The sequence below is a fragment of the Mauremys mutica genome, chromosome 3, assembly GCF_020497125.1.
Source record: "Mauremys mutica isolate MM-2020 ecotype Southern chromosome 3, ASM2049712v1, whole genome shotgun sequence".
In the NCBI taxonomy this organism is placed as follows: domain Eukaryota; kingdom Metazoa; phylum Chordata; order Testudines; family Geoemydidae; genus Mauremys; species Mauremys mutica.
Genome location: NC_059074.1, coordinates 98,989,616 through 99,008,890, shown reverse-complemented (window position 1 = coordinate 99,008,890; position 19,275 = coordinate 98,989,616). Strand labels below are relative to the sequence as shown.

At 39.6% G+C, this 19,275-nt stretch overlaps 1 protein-coding gene across 8 annotated transcripts in view; it reads right to left on the bottom strand.

Moving 5' to 3' along the window:
* The window catches only part of L3MBTL3 (L3MBTL histone methyl-lysine binding protein 3), a 153,301-nt gene extending 134,627 nt beyond the window's left edge, over positions 1–18,674 (bottom strand). For 2 of the 8 annotated variants that reach the window (XM_045011474.1, XM_045011475.1), the window contains exons 1-2: positions 18,271–18,289; positions 7,937–8,048 (exon numbers count right to left, since the gene is read on the bottom strand). In XM_045011474.1, the coding sequence (XP_044867409.1) occupies positions 7,937–8,038 (102 nt within the window). In that variant the 5' untranslated portion in view covers positions 8,039–8,048; positions 18,271–18,289. The other 6 variants (XM_045011478.1, XM_045011477.1, XM_045011479.1 and 3 more) reach the window with 6 other exon arrangements.
* Between the last annotated feature and the right edge of the window lie 601 nt (positions 18,675–19,275).

Below are 19,275 nucleotides of genomic sequence, written 5' to 3'. Positions count from 1 at the left end.
GTGTGGGGTTGCAAGGTTATTGTAGGGGGGTTTGCGGTACTGCTACCCTTACTTCTGTACTGCTGCTGGATGCGGTGCTGCTTTCAGAGTTGGGCAGCTGGAGAGGGACAGCTGCTGGCCAGAAGCCTAGTTTTGAAGGCAGAGCCACCACCAGCGCAGAAGTAAGGATGGCATGGTATGGTATTGCCACCCTTACTTCTGTGCTGCTGCCTGAAGAGCTGGGCCCTCAGTCAGCAGCCACCATTCTCTGGCCGCGCAGCTCTGAAAGCAGCAGCACAGAAGTAAGGGTGGGATGGGATGGTATTGCCATCCATACTTCTGCACTGCTGCTGGCGGGCGCTGCCTTCAGAGCTAGGTGCCAGGTCAACAGCCACCACTCTCCAGCCACCCAGCATTTCTGCACTGCCTTCAGAGAAGGTGGCAATACCATACCCCCCCGCAACTCCCTTTTGGGCCAGGACCCCCAATTTGAGAAACACTTGTCCGCCCCATGAAATCTGTACAGTAGAGGGTAAAAGCACACAAAAGACTATATTTCATGGGGGGAGACCAGATTTCACAGTCTGTGATGCATTTTTCATGGCTGTGAATTTGGTAGGGCTCTAAATATGAGGATGTCAGATCACACATGAAACTATTGCATACTTTTGCAATTTAGTACATATTAATGCCCAATACACATAGCTTATATTCTCATTTATTTATTTAGTTGCCAATAATTGATGCCCTGCATGATCTCTATAGGTTCAGGGTTTGTTTGTATTTTTTCCCTAGGTTTTGCAAATAATGAACGTTGAATTTTGTTATTTCCATCTCATGCATGTATTTATATGTTTTGTTTCATTATGTGTTTATACTTTACATAAAAACTAAAAAACAAAGTTTCCAAAAAAAAGAAAAAAAGAGATGACTAAGAACATAACATAAGAACAGCCATACTGGGTCAGACCAAAGGTCCATCAAGCACAGTATCCTGTCCTCTGACAGTGGCCAATGGCAGGTACCCCAAAGGGAATGAACAGACAAGGTTATCATCAAGTGATCCATGCCCTGTCACCCAATCCCAGCTTCTGGCAAACAGAGGCTAGGGACACCATTCCTGCCCATCCTGACTAATAGCCATTGATGGACCGATCTTCCATGTATCTATCTAGCTCCCTTTTGAACCCCATTATAGTATTGGCCTTCACAACACCCTCTGGCAAGGAGTTCCAGAGGCTGACAGTGCATTGCGTGAAAAAATACTTTCTTGTGTTTGTTTTAAACCTGCTACCTAAGAGGGCATATAACAAAGATCTATAAAATCATGAATAGTATAGAGAAAGTGAAGAGGAAAGTATTATTTACCCTTCATATAACACAAGAATTAGGGATCTCACAATGAAATTAATAGGCAACAAGTTTAAAACAAACAAAAGGAAGTATTTCTTCACACAACAGTCAACCTGTGGAACTCACCGTCCAGAGATGCTGTCAAGGCTAAAAGTACAAGTAGGTTAAAAAAAGAATTAGATAAATTCATGAAGGCCATCCATCAGTGGCTATTAGTGATGTAACCCCATGCTCCTGATGTCCCTAAACCTCCAACTGCTGGAATCTGGGACTGGATGACAGGGGATGCATCACTCCACACTTGCCCTGTTCATTCCTTCTGACACATCTGGCATTGGCCACTGTCAGAAGACAGGATACTGGCTAGGTGGACCATTGGTCTGACCCAGTATGTTCTCATGTACCTCAGTATTCAAGAAGAAGAGTTTTAATGGACATAAGCCACACTTTGGCTGCCCACACCATACACTCAGAGTTACCTCCTTTAAGACTTAGCTGGGTATCTCACATCACTCTAATTAACTGACCACACTCTCGTGTTTATGTGCTGTATAATTTTTTTGTTTGTTTTACTGGACTAACCCTTGTATATTTTCAGGATGATTTTTTTTTTGTAACCACCACATTTATTTGTTCCTTTTTGTTCAGTTTAATTGACATTTGTTAGCTGGATGTAGTGACCTCAAGTAGTATCCCTGCAGTATATCACAGTTCACTTTGGAAACACAATGGTTAAAGAAAAACTTAAAGCACTCCATAAACCTTCAGTCACTCCAGCAGGAAGCAATTTTAAATTATTACAGCTTTTTCAATTGATGAAAGCACTTAAATCTTGAAGTGATGGTGTTTCTGTGTGCGTTTAGCAAACGGTGATTTTTTTTATTTTTTTAAAAGGCATTTATACATGCTCTTCACTTCAGAAGTTATCAGCTCTTCAACCCTGCCTAGCGCAGAGCAATTGGAAAGCATTGAAGCGTTTCAGATCTGCACATGCTACTTAGTCTACTGAAGAGAAGAGTTATAAACTTCAGTGTTCCACACCATGTGTCTAAAATACTAGAGTTCTAATGCATTTACTTCATTAAAACTATCTGTATTAAAATACAGCAGAAGGATCCTTGCTATACTACTCTCAAATCTTCCTTTTCAAATGTCAAACTACTTAACTACAATTTATAGTTTTCCCTCTTCTCTGAATAATACTAATTATCTACATTTCTAACATTTATACCTTTTATAATAATTATTTTTTTTGACATTCGTTTAGCACTTTGCATGTTCAAAGCATTGTATAGATTTTAACTAACGTTATATTTTACGAGCTATATGTATGAAAATATATTTCTATAGCATGTTCTGGCCAAAGATCTCAAAGTATTTAACAAACAATAATTAAGCTTCACAACATCTCTATGATGTTATATTCTCACCATTTCATAACTGTAGAAAGTGAGGCATGGATAAAAAGTCTGCAGCAGAGCTGGGAATAAAAGCCATAGTACCTAACTCCCATCCCTACATTTGAGTCAGAAGACCATGTTTCAGTTACATCAGGACAAAATGGTATCTTTCTGCATTTTCAAAAATCTGTATTTCACAGTGAACAACAAGAGAACGTCTATAATGAGTGGTGGACAAATACTGAGAAAAGTTATTTACAAACATTTCAGGAACTCTAAATCACATTTCAATTTGACCACAGTCAAGACTTTTTGCACATTTACATAAGCAATTTTCGTTCACTTGTATTCATGTAAATGCAACTGTGTAAAATGTGTAAAAATATGCTTCCTCCTGCAAGAACACACATTTGTGCTAGAAGTGCATGCCTTAACATATTTTAGTGGTGGGACTGAGTATGAATATAGTAGAGAAAAAGCAAGGACAGAAAGTGATTTATTTTAAAAACAGAAAAATGCATCATCTGATCAGAGAACTCAAATACCATAGGACCTAGGTGACCAAAAACAAAGCTCAAAGAGATACTGAATATTCAAAACAATAACTGTGCATTTGCAAACATTACACAAAAATATTTGAACAATTTTGAATAACCAACAAATCTGAAAGAGGCATGATATGCTCACAGACAATTTCCAAACAGATAAAAGGGTTAATTCAAACAACAAATTGTTTGCTGAGAAATAGTTCTACTGTTATTTATTACTATTTTTTGTGGTAACATCTAGCAGCCCTAATCTATGACTAATCTGTAAGGAATATGAGCTCTAGTTTTGTGTGTGTTTTTCAACAAGAAATTTTCACAGAATTTTGCCATTATATTTCAATGTAAATATCTAGTATTTTATATCCATTGTGGAATTAATCTGTTTTTCATTTATAAAGAATCATTTTTCTGGCTTATCACTTTGACCACATAACCGCCTTCTCTGAATCCCTCCACTGGCTCCCTCTTTCCCACTGCGCAAGCCCAGACTACTTGTCTCCACTTTCAAGGTCGTTCACTGACTATCCCCACTCTACAAACCCTTATGTTCTAGTCAGCTGGTGAGCCCTGCTTTTGCTCTGCCAACATTATCAGTCCATCTGTCAACTTTTCCAACGTGTATTTTTATGCTTTCTGCCATGCAACCTATTATGCATGGGCGGAGCTCCCTCTTAAAAAAAAAAACAACAACAGTATCTTCTTCTCTTAAAAACCACCTATGCTGTGATTCCTTTAGAACACATAAGAACAGTTAGGCAGTTGGTAGGTTATGATCACTGCTAAGTATAGTAAACATAACTGGCTTATTATTGTTACTTTGTGCTCCACCGCCCGTTTGCCATATCCACCTGTTGCCTTTCATCTTATAGTTAGATTGCAAGTTCTTTAGGTCAGGCACCATCTATTTATTGTATTCATAGAGTCCAAGGTCAGAAGGGACCATTGTGATCATCTAGTTTGACTTCTTGCATGACATGGGCCATAGAATTTCCCCAAAATACTTACTGTTTGAAGTTGAGAAGGTTTTTTAAAAAAAACAACCCAATCTTGATTTAAAACTCAGAAAATGCAGAAATTAATCCATCCAAGATGAACACCACAGGATCAAGGAAGCAATATGTTTCAGAAGGTAAATAGCTTTTATTTTTTTCATCTTACATTTTTTTCCCATAGGAACTGCAACAGTGGATAAGACCAATGGCCCTGGAGTAACCTGGCTAGCAAAAGAGGCTTCAGTATAAGGAACAAGACTTTGCAACAAGCTGCTATGGAATACCCTATTTACCAGGAAAGTTTCTTCCTAACCATCACTACTTAGAGGTTGGCTTATGCCCTGAAGCATAAATGTTTATATTCCTTCCAAAACTTGTTTTTAAATCCTTACTCTAATTCTAGATATGCTTGTTATCACATAAACATCCAATCTGTTTGTGCAGTCTTCTAAGCTTCTGAGATCATGTGACAATGCATTCCTCCAAGCTAACTGTGCATTCTGTGAAAATGTATTTTCTTTCATCAGTTTATATTTTCTGCCTTTCATTTCAGTTTCATTTAACATTCCCTTGTTCTTATATTATGAGAACGGATTAATAGATTTGCCTAATCTACCTTCTCTACACCATTCAGTATTTTGTATACCTTTATTGTATTCCCTCTTACTTGTGTCTTCTCTAAAGCCCAGATTCAGGAAAGCATCCCTATCCACCAAGCATATAAGCACATGCTTAAATCCAATTAAAGTCTAGGGAATTTAAGCATATGTTTAAATTTAAGTTCATGCTTTCTTGAAGAGAGATATACTTAACCATATACTTAGTGCATACCTGATTTGGGGCCTCAGGTACCAGACCCAATCTTTTCAATCACTCTTCACATGGAAGTTTTTCCATGCCTCTAATAATTTTGTTACCCATCTTTGAGCCACTTCTGTTTCTGCCACAGTGGATAAAAATCAATGATTTATTTTAAAAAAAATGAAAGCAGATTCTTTTATTGAAATTGGATTTTTTATTTTAAATTCAATTAACCTATTAAATTAAATAACCTTATTTAAAATTAAATTTGAAATTGATAACCTATGTCAAGCCCTATACTTACTAACACTTATTTAAATAATTTAAATTAAATACAAAAATAATATTAAGCAGTACATGTTTGCTGTCAAGTTTTAAAGAAAATCAAACCACCGACCACATGGAAATCACTGGCTAAGCACATGGAACTTGAGTTTGTTGAAGTGCTGAACCAGTTTTTGACAGCAAGACCCTTCTCTGCTGGTGCAGAGAGAATATTTTCTTTATTTCAGTTAATTCAACTAGTTCAGTTCAATGACTAGTTCATTCAAAACTTAATAAACCAGTTGGAAGTTAAAAAACAAAACAAAAACAAAACAAAACCCAGGAAGGCTTGTTTTCCTCTTCTAATCTATGAATAAAAACTAGGTGAAATAGGGTAAATTCTGCTAGTTCTAAAAACTTGAAGGACATGATAATCAGAAACAATCAGTTCAATTTACTAACTACAGGCAATACCTTCTTCATTTAATAAATTAGTTTTAATGCAAAACATGTTTTGATAAACTTTTTGATAAAAAAAATTCTTAGGTATCTAGCATATTTAAAGTAGTTCTACTTAATTTTTAAAAGCTGTTTTTTGTGCACTATTAAATTTGAATTTCAAATAAAAAATAAATTAATAATCTAGTAAACAGGAAATGTATCATTCACCATTTTCTAACCTAAAAATGTAAAAAATTAAGAAACTGAATAAATGTAAGATAAGCTATATAACTGCTTAAAAACATGTATAGATGTAGTGCACCCTCCTACAAGAAGCACCAAATTTAGTGTAAAGGATATATTTAGTTGCCAATCAACATACTTCCATAGTTACCAACCAATGAAATTAACCTCTCACTAGGAAAATAACTAAAAAGTACAAATGCAAGACTCAATCATAATCTATTATTTAAATCAAAGCTTCCTGCTTGCTGATTTAAATCATTATTAAGATTGGTGACATAACTCACTACCAAAGCAATCACCCTGGTTTCTGCTCTCTCTTGTCTGAAATAAGGTGACTAGAGCTAATCACAGTACTCCAGCTAAGGGTATACCACTGATTTATACAATGGCATTGCAATATGTTCTGTCCATCCTATTCCTTAAGCATTCCAAAATATTATTTTTAATGTCATGTAGTCAAAAAGACATTTATAATACACCTCTACCGCGATATAGCACAAATTTGGATATAACGCAGTAAAGCAGTGCTCTGGGGAGGGCGGGGCTGCACGCTCCGGCAGATCAAAGCAAGTTCAATATAACGCAGTTTCACCTATTTTTTCACCAAATTTTTTTTCCCCATCAAGATATTGAATCTATTTCCCCACGATAAGTATCCTCACACCTTCTTGTCAACTGTCTAAAATGGGCCACCTTGATGATCACTACAAAAGTTTTTTTTTTCCCTCCTGCTGATAATAGCTCATCTTAATTAATTAGCCTCTTACAGTTGGTATGGCTACTTCCACCTTTTCATGTTCTCTGTATGTATATATATCTTCTTACTATATGTTCCATTCTATGCATCTGATGAAGTAGGCTGTAGCCCACGAAAGCTTATGCTCAAATAAATTTGTTAGTCTCTAAGGTGACACAAGTACTCCTGTTCTTTTTATAAATGAATATCTGAGACCCTGCTTAAAAAATATATTCTTAAAACACCTCACCAATGTCAGTCTGAGTGGAATTACATAAAAAATTCTATATTCATTAATAACAACTTTGTGAGAAAGGGTCTACAATATAATAGCCATATCTTTTGTTAAGCAGCTGAAGGCCTTCTGCAAGCAGGCTTGAAAGCCTAAAGAGAAAAACCGGAACTACTAGATATAAATGTATATTTTGTTTTTTTAACTTTAGTATTTCAGAATATTTAAAATGTTACTTATTACATCCTAGTAAACATGCAGTCATGATCTATACTTTGGAAGAGATAAAACAAAAGTATTATTCAAATTTCTAAAATGTCCTAACAATCAGACGTATTCATTTGATACTCCTACTGGGGTGAATTTCCCCGTTTATGTGCATTATTTTTAAAACTGACTAGATTTGAAGTTAGAGACAAGGTGGATGAGGTAATCTCTGAGGGTGAAAGTGACAAGCTTAGGAGCTACAGAGAGCTCTTCTCCAGGTCTGTTAGTCCAACAAAAAACATTACCTCACCAACATCCTGGGACCAACACAGATACAACAACACTGCAAACAATAGATTTAAAATCGACAGTATCATTTTAAAGTTGATTGTTCAGCCTCAGCTTCTGAGACTTACTGGCTTTTGGGCACTTGAACTCTGGCTTAAGAGTTATACTCATGCTTATCCTGTATATTTGTGTGTCTGTGTGACAGCTGCCATTTTAACAGAAACCAGGGATTAAACCAGGGACCTCTAGAGCTAAAAGCATGAGTTTCTACAGCTTCAGCTTAAATAGCCTTTAGCTGAGGGCTGTAACAGACTCATATCCTCTGTGGACCAGGCACAGAGAGGAACACAACACCCGCTGACCAGTGAGTGACACATACTCCTCCCTCTTCCCTATGCATTTATACAGCTTTTATTACCGTCTTTTAAAAACACATTATATTATCTTACCTTCAGGTCACTTCCTGGCAGTGTACCTACGCCATCCTTCCAGTCCATAACACTAAATACATCAAACTCTTGGCCACTTGCACTCGAGGCAGATTCATTCATGATGCATGCACTGGAAAAAATAAAAGAGAAAACATTTTCAGATAAAACCTAACTCCGAGTTGATGTTTCATTCATAGACATTTCTTCAAGCACACTTTACACAATGAATATCAAATTGTCCTTCCACTCACATCCAGAATGCACATAACTTGCTTTATCAAGATGCAGAAAATATGAGCCAATGCCACAAAAGTAAGGCGCCTATTTTTGGCAATCCTTTAAAAAAAATTTAAAAAAAAACCACCAGCAGTCCATCCGCCATTCATTAATGGAGATAGGCTGGATAGGAGGGAAATCAGAACATTCCAATTGCACACAGGCTTACATGAGAAAATTGTATTTTTTATACATGGAGGAAGCAAGAAACAAATACAAGCATATATGTTAAGTACTGATTAGGAGAGCTAGCTCTTCTTTATAGCTGGTAGTATGCTTAGGTGAGTTTCTTACCCAAGCCCAAATTAAACCTCACTTCTAGAGTACACAATAGTGTTTGCTGGCTGACTCAGAATAAAAGAAATCTTCCAAATAGTCTGTACTCCAGGCATGAAGTTGAACATAATGTATATAATACTTTATGCAAACATCTTCTTAAATATATATTTATACACACACTTGGAGCGTTGTTGTTTTACTAGATCTCCTAGGATGTTTACCCTTATAAATAATGGATTTCAATGCCCTTTGCTGCTGTAGAAGTCTCTCTCAAATCAGTTACACAAGAAATAATAGTTATACAGCACTTGTCACTTTCCCCCGATTGTGATCCAATCCCCCTCGCAATCATGAAAGGGTCATCAGTTACACTGAACTGCAAAATCTCAAGCAGCCATTTGTCAAGAAAGGCTATTAACTCTTCACCTTCCTCATATTCTTGTAAACCCAAGAATCTTCAAATTATGGGACTGCACTTGATTTTCTGTTTGTTCAAAGTGAAACCAGAGTAAACTATTTTTTTTTAAATAAAGACTACTATAATCTGTACAAGTGAATTATTTGTAGCCAATAATTTAGTTTCTCTTTTGGTTCATGCACTGTCCATTAGCAGCTTACAGTTTTTTCAACTTTAGTGGCTATTCATATTTATTTACAAAATACTTTGAGACTAAAACTTAGCTTGCAGATTGTTTGCAAGCACTTTGTTGCACATATTCAATATTTGAAATTCGAAATGTTGGTTGGTTTCAACTGGATATGTAAGTCACACAGTATTGTCTCTGTTCCACAAGTGTTTGACCATTACTCTTAGAATCAGATTTCTGATGGGAATATTCCTGTTTAAAAGTTCAAAATCAATTATCCACAAATTTTCTCCAATCTTTTCTTAAAATATGCTGTTTACAGAAACACTGCTCTAAGTAAATTTACTCACTTGTTCAGTCACAGAAAGCAGAGTTTAAGAAAGGGGTGTAAACATAGCAGAAGGGAATTCAGGATTTTTGAAATTTTATGAGTAAAAATTTGAGAATAAAAATGTTTTGAGTTATTCAAACAGCTCCAGCTCAAGGAACAGTATGCAATTAGATTAGGTTACGTTGTCCACCTTTCCCTTAGAAGCGGTCATTTCAATATTTAGTCTCCATTTTTGTGTCCACAATTGTGATAGCTTTTAGATTTCAGTAGGTTTTCCTCCCATTTTTAGCAGTAGTTCTCCCAGGGCCTGATTAAGCCACCTTTACCCACTGTGAGTAATGCCTTATTTCATTAATAATCCCACTAAAGAGGTACTACTCAACATGAGTAAGGGTGTAGGACCTCAGTGAGGAACCACTGATACCCTGCACGTGACAGCTGGGGTTCAGAGACCTGAGAGGCAGGCATCTGGGCCTAAAGAGAGTATTGTGACAAAACTTTACATACTTTGAGGAACAATCTTGAATTGGCAGGAAGATGAACTGGATGGTTTTTATCTCTAATGTCTATGATTAAATATAATGAAATTATAAAATGTGTTCTAGGTGCATGTAATATTCTTTTTTAATAAAAAAGTATAAATAAATCTACACCAGCGCAGTGTAAACTAAACAAACCCCAGACCTGCAAAAAAATTATATATATATTCTAACATTTATAGTGAGAGGAATGTTCAGATATCACCAAAGGTCAACAGATATTAACTCCATCTGACCAAGGAAGGAAGTAAATTCCAAAATTAAGACCCACCATGAATCCCCTCTCCAACTTGCAGACATATAAATCTGGGCATGCTGCAGCTGATCTAAAATACAGTGGTAGGACCTAAAGACAGAGGCAGTCCTCTCACGGAAACACATGATCCAAACCATAAGGAGCTAACAACTTGGACTGTATCTGGAAACAAACTGGAAGCCAATGCAGTTTTAAGATGACTGGTGTAATGTGCTCTGAGGAGCTTGGCTAAGCAAATGGGCAGCTGCATTCCGTATTAGCTGAAGTTTCCAAGTAATCTTAAAATATCCCCCCGTTTACAGCACACTGCAGTAATCCAATCTGTAGGTTTATTTGTTATAGTGGAAGTGTTCTAATGGCTTAAGGCTGCTGAGGCATGCTTCTCCCACATTGCCCAATACCTCGCCAGAGAAGGTCTTGCCTCTTACTGGGGAGGGGCAGACAGAAGTTACAGCTGTCTCCCCAGTCTCTGCTGGTGCTGCTCTCAGCACTGAGAATGCTCTGTAGTCATTTGAGAAGAATTAATTAGGAAGGAAAAATAACCCTTACAACCTAATCTTCTTACACAAGATATATATTTTTAAGAGACAGAAGAAAAGGGAATATTGACTACAAAAGTGTATATGTATGTGTTTCTCAAGCAGGCCATATACATATTAATTTGATTGTAGCTAACCATCTCTCCATTGCTGGCCTCAAGACGTGATTAGCATGTTTTCTAGACTCTACTGTTCAGCAAGCGTAAAAAACAGAGCAAAAAAAATAGGGTTCAGGATGCAAACAACACTCATTACTGTTTTTCCTTTTTTTTTTTTTAATTAAACCAACCTTACAGGCACAATTTTTACTTTCAACTACTGGTACTCTCTTCCAGACTTCAGGACAGCCCTCTCTCCATGGGCTGATAATACCATGGGACTGTTATTGGTCAGCACAAAATAACAAGTATTCGACAAAATCGCTGCTTTCTGGGGTCTTGAATATAAAAATGATGAAAAATCTGAGACTGCTAGCTCTAAACAATTTCCTCTACTGTAGGTGGTAAGGAGAAAGAAACAGGCCAATGAAAGAAATTAGAACAGCAGTGAAGAAATTAAAGGAAAGGATAAAAATCATATGCTGTAGCTACATCTATAACACAGAATAATGAAGACTATTGTGTATCTATCAACTCCTCATTTTCTTTTTATCCTTTAAAGCTTTGAATTGATAGTTCTTTGAATTGATAATACCTCATTTTGCAAATCATATATGGTGCTTTACGAAAATAGTAGTCATATAGAGATAAGTTGTGGCCAAATAACGGAAGTATTGTGCCAAACCTTAACAGCAAGAGACAGTTCTATGTCCTAATCGTTAGATTACACTAAGGGCTTACAACATCTGAGTTCTAAAAGCCTGATACAAAGCCCATTGAAATCAATGGGAACCTTTCCATTGACTTCAATGGGCTTTAGATTAGAACCTATGGCTGCATCTGTCATATGCCTTGAAAAAAAAAAATCACTTCTCTCCTTAGTTTTCTCATCTGTAAAACATAATATTTTCAGATGTGTTGTGAGGATTAATTAATGTTTCTGCGGTGATTTGAAGAGGCAAAGCACAGCTTAAATATTTGAATATGAGCTTTCTGCTTTATACATATTTAACGTATTTTTATTCAAACAAACAAGTATCTGAAATAAGACTGCACACCTTTTTTAGAAAAGCATTTATCTTTACCAACTGGAATTAATAAGTAATGCATGCATCACAGAACAGACACAAAGAATAATAGAGTTAAAAAAATTAGATAGTGTCATCCGTCGCAAGCTTCTCTACTTAAAGATTTCAAGCAAAGATATGGGAGGGATATGTCAATTAATTGTGCAAGTATTTTTTAAAAAAGTAATTGTAAGGTTAGGTACTGAATGCGTCAAAAATCAATGCTAATAGAAGCATTCATTATTTAAGTCAATGGTGGAAAAATTTACCTGTCACCTACCCAAGTTCTGATAATCTAAGGTCTTATCTGTAAATTTGAAGAGAACTTGTACGTATAATTTTTTAGCCAGAGAGTGGGCCCAATTCATTACAGAATTACTCAGCAATGAAGACAGTGGATCTCAAAACTAGAAATATTACTACAGGGGAAAAAGAACCTGCTTGTATATCACTCTTTTCAGACACTTAGGTACCACTATGATGGGTTTAGTATACGGGACCTAGGTAAGTAGATTAGACAGACATTTAAATAAAAAAATAGAAAACAGGAGTACTTGTGGCACCTTAAAGACTAACAAATTTATTTTAGCATGAGCTTTCGTGAGCTAAACCTCACTTCTTCGGATGCATAGAATGGAACACACAGACAGGAGATATTTATACATACAGAGAACATGAAAAGGTGGAAGTATGCATACCAACAGGCAGAGTCTAATCAATTGAGATGAGCTATCGTTAGCTCATCTCAATTGATTAGACTCTGCCTGTTGGTATGCATACTTCCACCTTTTCATGTTCTCTGTATGTATAAATATCTCCTGTCTGTGTGTTCCATTCTATGCATCCGAAGAAGTGAGCTTTAGCTCACGAAAGCTCATGCTAAAATAAATTTGTTAGTCTTTAAGGTGCCACAAGTACTCCTGTTTTCTATTTTTTTGCGGATACAGACTAACACGGCTGCTACTCTGAAACCAGACATTTAAATGTCTTTGCTGTAATGCATAAGAGTGAAAGTGTGTGGGTCAGATGGCAAAAAAATGCATTAGGGCTCCCAACCTATTAATCTATAACCTCTATCCAATGAGAACTGAAAGGCTATCCATTTTCTCTTATTGTACCAGTGATGGACTCATAAGTAGCAGCGGCTCAGCCCTTGAACTAAGTGAAAATTTTCAAGGGTTGCTGTTACTGCAGAGAGCAAAAAGGAGGCAACCTAGTATCACAGGTAGGCTGAAAAATACCAGCACCACCATGCCCCACAAAGCCACATGCAGGGAAAGTTAGACATTGCACCTGCAAGAAGCCTCTCCTCAGACAACCCAGGCTCCTCCTTTTCTAGTCACAGATCTGTGTAAATTATTGTCCCATTGACAACAAATGCAGTGGGACTGCACTTGTTGGAGTACTAGGCAGTAGAATTACTCCTTCCTCACTGTAAAATTACTAGATTAGGCCCACCATCCCTTTAAGTGATCACTTAATTATCTTCTGTGGGAAACAGGTTGGGTATATTTCACACTTACTCCTCCTACACACTAACATTGTTCTTTCTTTCTTAATTTTTTCCCCTCGCTACTTACAGGGATGCCATGAACTAGAAAAAAAAGTCACACTCCTGAGTCTCTTTAAAGTCCTGTTGTCACAAACACCAAATACAACTAAAGAAAAGATATTAGAGAAAAATCTCTCTTTTTAGTTTGTTTACTTTGTGCATTTGACAGCACTTTGTGTACAGCAAGTTTCACTTTTTTCCACATCTAAGCAGTCAGGTTCCTATAACTGTTCATGGAGGTCTTTAATTTAGCCACTGGGAGATAAGCTACTTAAAAAAAAAAATCAACACTGGACAAATTATTATCCAAGCGCAGATAATAATTTGAAACTTACTCTTTTTAAAAACTGAGTAGCTTTTAGGGTGTATCCCTTTAATATTATTTCGATCTCCTTTCTATCCATTTTCTTATTTTAGTTGTTGCGTCTTTCCTCTTAGTTGGATTCTCCAGCAACACTTCCATATGGTTGTACCTCCCTACCAGTATGATAGTTTAAAGTCTTTCTCCATAAATATTCTTCGGCTGCATCTATACTAGAAAATCTGGCACCCATTTTTCAGCAACAGTGCATTTGCACCAGTGCTATTTAAGGTATAAGATGTTTGCATCTGAGCCCCATCTCTGCTTGTGTGTTTACACCGTTGCTAACACTAATACTGCTGCACCACTGCTAGGAAATGGGCAATATTTTTTAACAGAAACAGCCCTTGTTTAATATGTCTTTTTAACTATCTATAGTTTAGAGCACCATAGTAATACTTACTCAGTAAACAGTTATGCCACCAATCTAAAAAAGTCTATCACTGGTATCTCCAATTTTGTTTAGAGATGACACAAAGGCAAAAATTTTCAAGAGAACGACTTGATCAGTTGTGTAATCTGTTATGGTGTATGCAGTCCTGAGTGTAGGTTTAATCTAATCGACTGTATTTCTAAATAAAAGAACTCTGATGTCCTGTTCTTTAGTTTCTCTTAATTATTTGAGCCAGATGGCCAAGATTTACAATAAACTTCGGCTTACTTTTATTTGTTCCTTGGACTAAAAGTACTGGTTCTTCACAATTCCTGATTGGATGTCTCTTTGGACAGGACTGTACTTCATGGAATCTTTCTGCTGTACTTCATCTCACTTACTTTGAAATATTCATTTTTAGGAGAAATAATATCCCCCTAGTTAATTTCACTGCATAGTTGGCCATTCTTTTCTGCTCAGTGACCAGCTCCCATCTGCCACTTTGTCTTTAACAAAGAATTCAAGTCTCTCCAGCTCTTAATATAGCCACTGCATTATTGCATTTACAGACTTTTCTTTCTCTCAGACTTCATGTAGTTCACACCACATTTGCTCTTATGATCAGCAGATCTGCTCTTGAAGTACTACAACAAGCTACTACTACAATCACTCTCTTTCTTTTGTAATCACCATGTTGTGCAGCCATTGATTCCTCAGTCCCTGCCTCCACACCATACACATGCCTCCATCCTAATTATAAGCAGCATAAAAAAAGATGAAGGGTAAATAAAGTAATACAAAAAATAAAGTCACCCATTCAATCAGCAATCCCTCTGCTCTCTCCACACACAACAGGTGAAACCCAATCAAACTCAACAAGTGTTTGGCCATTAAGAGGAAAACAAACATTCATAATGTAGTCAAACAATTCCTTTTTTTCTTACAAGCTCTTGGGACTTTTAAAAGCACCCTTCTAGATAAAGTGCTTAATGAAGCTGACTTAAAATGAAAGATATAACATTAACAGCAAATTAAATGTAAATGAACATTTCATAACAAATATGTTTATTACACTATGGAATAGTCTCCCAAAGAGATGACAGATCTATCAGCACTTCATTTGGTTGATTCATTAAAAAAAATTAGACTGTACATAGCAGTTGAACATATACTACAGAGAATGCCAATTAACCCACACTTCTCAGAATTTAAACAAAATGACCCAGCATCTTCAATCTCTAGTTTCTCTCCCATATATGTTAATATTAAAGTCAGTGACCCAAGCTATTGGGAATCAGATCATTTTCCTTTGTAAGGAATCACTCTCCTAAAGTGCACATTATGTTTAAAGTTGCTTATAAATATTTTATTACTTTAGAACATAGGTTTTTTTGTTTTTGTTGGGGGGGTGGTAAAGTCAGCTTTTTAAAAACGATGTGAATAGAAAACTTGGTGTTGTGGTTTTTATTTCAACACCACTTTTCTATTGCTAGCCCTAAAAACATGGTGCCAATTCATGAGTAAAAACAAAAGTGAAAATGACCAGCTGTGGTCAATCTGAGTAAAATTGCAAAATTAAACTGCCTAAAAGTTAACAACTAGTTTTAAAACTTTCAAATTTATTACACATGGTGTTATTAGTAACAAAGATACTTCAAGAAAACAACAGTGACCTACAATATCAAAAGCTTGGCATTTTTCTGTGCCTAGCCTGCAAATGATACCTTTAGGGGCCTAATTTTCGGGAACTGTTGAGAACCCAACCTCTGAAAAGAAGTGACAAGTGAGGAGGGGGGGTTTGGGACCAAAAAGCCCACTAGTCACTTTTCAAAATATACATCTAGAGTTGTACAGGAACAGAAGAAGAAACACAGTCTTAATCAGATATTTTTGCCTGAGCATTCTTTTGAGATTAATCTTGACATCTAAAAAGGAAATCAGAGGTAACTACAAACTGCAGGCCGACTTTGCATTTCCCTCCCTAGGGTGGAGATCTCGGTTCCACCAGCAGAGGTCCCTCCTTGGCCACTTTTGCGGCATTCTTTTGCTGCACTTGAAACTTTGAAGTACTGAACTCAGATCCATATCTTCCCGAAAACTAGGGCAGAAATCAAAAAGCCGAAAGTATTTGCATGCACCTTCCTGGCGTCCCCACGATTAACAATCCCACCGCAGCACAGGCTGCTGGAGGGTTTGCGCAACAACAGAGCGACGCGATTCTTAGGAAATAAACACGGGCAAAGCCTACCCCGCGCAATGAAAGCGCCAGAGAGGCGGCACGGGGCGGGGGCAGGCAGAAGGGAGCGCTGCTCGCCCCGCTGCCTGCCCGGCAGCAGCGCCCGCGCCGAGGGTGAGCGCCGGAGCGAGCGCGCAGTGGTGCGGGCAGGAACCGGGCGCAAAGCGCTCCTGAGGAAGTTGCATAACGAGAGAGGGACACTGCTTGTGCACCGGGCCCCTGCCCTGCGATTCCCCACCCCCACCCCCGTGCGGCAGACGGGGCCGGGATCCGGGAAGGGGAGGTTGTCTCCCCTCACTCAACCCAAGTCAGAGGGAAACTTACCTTCTCCTCCCCCATCCCCACCCCCGGGGGGGAGGGCGAGTGCTCTCCGGCGGACTCGGGAGATTTGCGCCTGAACCCTCCTCGCTCGTGCTCAGCCAATCTCCAGAGTCCCCTGGAAGAGAAATTACCCTCCTTCCTAAGGGGAAGGTAAAGGCAGAGCTGCGGGAGGACTCTCCCTCCCCCAGGAGCCAGCTACTCGCCGCATCCCCAGCCTCCCGCCTTGGGGAGGCGCAGCCAGCCCCTCGCGAAAACTTTTCTCTCACGCTCTCGGGCGCGTCCGCTCCCACGATGGGAGGGGGGGAGGAACCCGGGGGGGGGGGAAGAAACTTGAGTCCGCCCCCTGCCGCCTAGCAAAGCTTGTGTCCCCCGGCCCGCTCTGTGTCCCACGTTCATTCCCGTCGCTGGGGAGGGGGCGGGCGGACGTTTTGTGCGAGCGCCTTCCACCCCCCACCCCAACTTGCTGCCTCATCACCCATTAGAGCAAGTGGCTGGTAGATATCCTGTTATTGTGCACACCGGCTGCAGGAAGCGGGGGAGGGGGGAGAATACTCCCCCCCCCCAAATCTATAGGGTAAGCAACAATCCACAACTTGTGGAACTGCCCCCCCCCCAAACTAGACACACATTTCTACACGTGTGTCAGCACGCGCGCGCGCACACACAAGCCGCCCAGCAGGAGCCCCCCAGCACCACCCTACAGTTCCTAGAGTGACAGGAGCCAAGCCCCCCATGAATCGCATACAGCCCCCTCGGAGAGCCAGGAGCCACCCCACTCCCCACGTCTACAGCAGAGAGAGAAGCTCCGCGCACGCCACCGACAGGAACCAAACACGCTCCAGCCAGACTGCCCCCTACCCCCACCCCTTTCTTAAAAAATTGCCAGGAGCTTTTTTTTTTGTACGTGTGTGTGTGCAAACTTTCCCCAAAATGGCGGAAATTGGGAGATGATATTTTAAATATCCCTCACACACACACAAAGTGCAGAAGCAGAAGAAAATGCAAACTCTCTCTGCCGTGCGCTGAGCAGGCCTTTGCACAAGGGACACGCTGCACGTTCAACCGGTATATCCCGGCAGCCGCCACCGCTCGCCGCTTCAAGACGCGAAAATCGGGGTGTGAAAAAGCCCCTGTCTTCTGCCCCCTGGAGCCCTTACGCCCCTCTCCCCTTTGGGGTGTCGGGAACCTGCCCAAATGAACCTCGCACGCACACACTCATGCACCCCCCCTCCAAATCCTAGCCGCTGCACCCACGTTACATTGTTCCTAGCGACACAGCAGTGCCCCATAAGTGTCATTAAATGGAGCCAACTGACAAGCTCATTGGTGGGGCAGGTCTGCAAAATGTTTCTCTCCTTCCTCCTCCCTCCAACCCTCCCCCCCCCCGTCCACATTTCCCAGCAGCTCCCTCCTCTGTCGTCCACCCTTCGTGTGTTTGGGAAGAAAAATAAATAAATACAAGGCACCTCTCGCGCTCTCTTTTGTTCCTCTTTCACACTCACACACTTATTATTTAGGGAGCTACCCAGTGACCCACCCGCTCTCCAGCCACTTGGGAGTCACTTGCCCACTTTCCCCTGCATTAAGTTCCATCCTTGCTGCCAGAGGTGGGGGTGGAGAAGCCCCCTACTCCCCCCCCCATACACACACCCTTCTCCGCTTCCCCAGATATGTTTCGTAAGGAAGGGAGAGGAGGTGCGTCTCCCTTTATCTCTCGCGCTCTCTCTAACTTTCATCTTCACCTAAGGGGGGGAATTAAAAACCATCACCAGCCGTTTGCATTGCACCGCCCTAACGGGGTCACAGATTAGATCAGAACCAGCCGCTTCTTACCCCCCCAATCTCTCTTTCTCCGTCTCTCGAGTAGTCCTGACAAATATGGTCCAGGGCTGCGGGCACAAGTGAGCATGCGCCCGTGGAGTCAGGGCTGGGGAAAGGGGAAACTGCTGCTGCCGCTGCCGCCGGGGTGTCTCATTCTTCCTCCCCTCGTTCTAGCTGCCGCTGCGCCTGAGCCTCCGGGAAGCAGCAGCAGCAGCAGTAATCAGTGTTACCAAAAATACAGCCACAAACAACAGCTACAGCTTAGGTGCATCATCTCCACTGATTTAATGCCGACGTTGAAGGAATAATAAGGAGAAAAATGCAGCAGTCGTTTGCTATTTTTAGGTTTGGGGTTCCTTTAAATATTACTTTTCTTTATAGGGGGAGGATCTAATAGTAATAAGTCCCATCAGGTACTGTTAAATCTGTGCAGTCAGTACCAGGAGTCTGGAAAAGGTTTTATATATAGGAATATACCCCCATATGGAAAAAAAACACACAAAAACAACTATAGAACTAGGTGAAACATATGAGTACAGGACAATAATTAAGATCCTGATCTTGCAAGCTGCTCTACAAAAGCAGACCTTTGCACTGGATAGTGAAGCTTCATATAGGTGTTGGGGGGGGGTCTTCCCTTATCTAGCTCAGCGCAGTATCAGTGCCTAATTTTGTGTTACATAAAAATATTGTTCATGCAATGCTAAAATCTTCAATAATA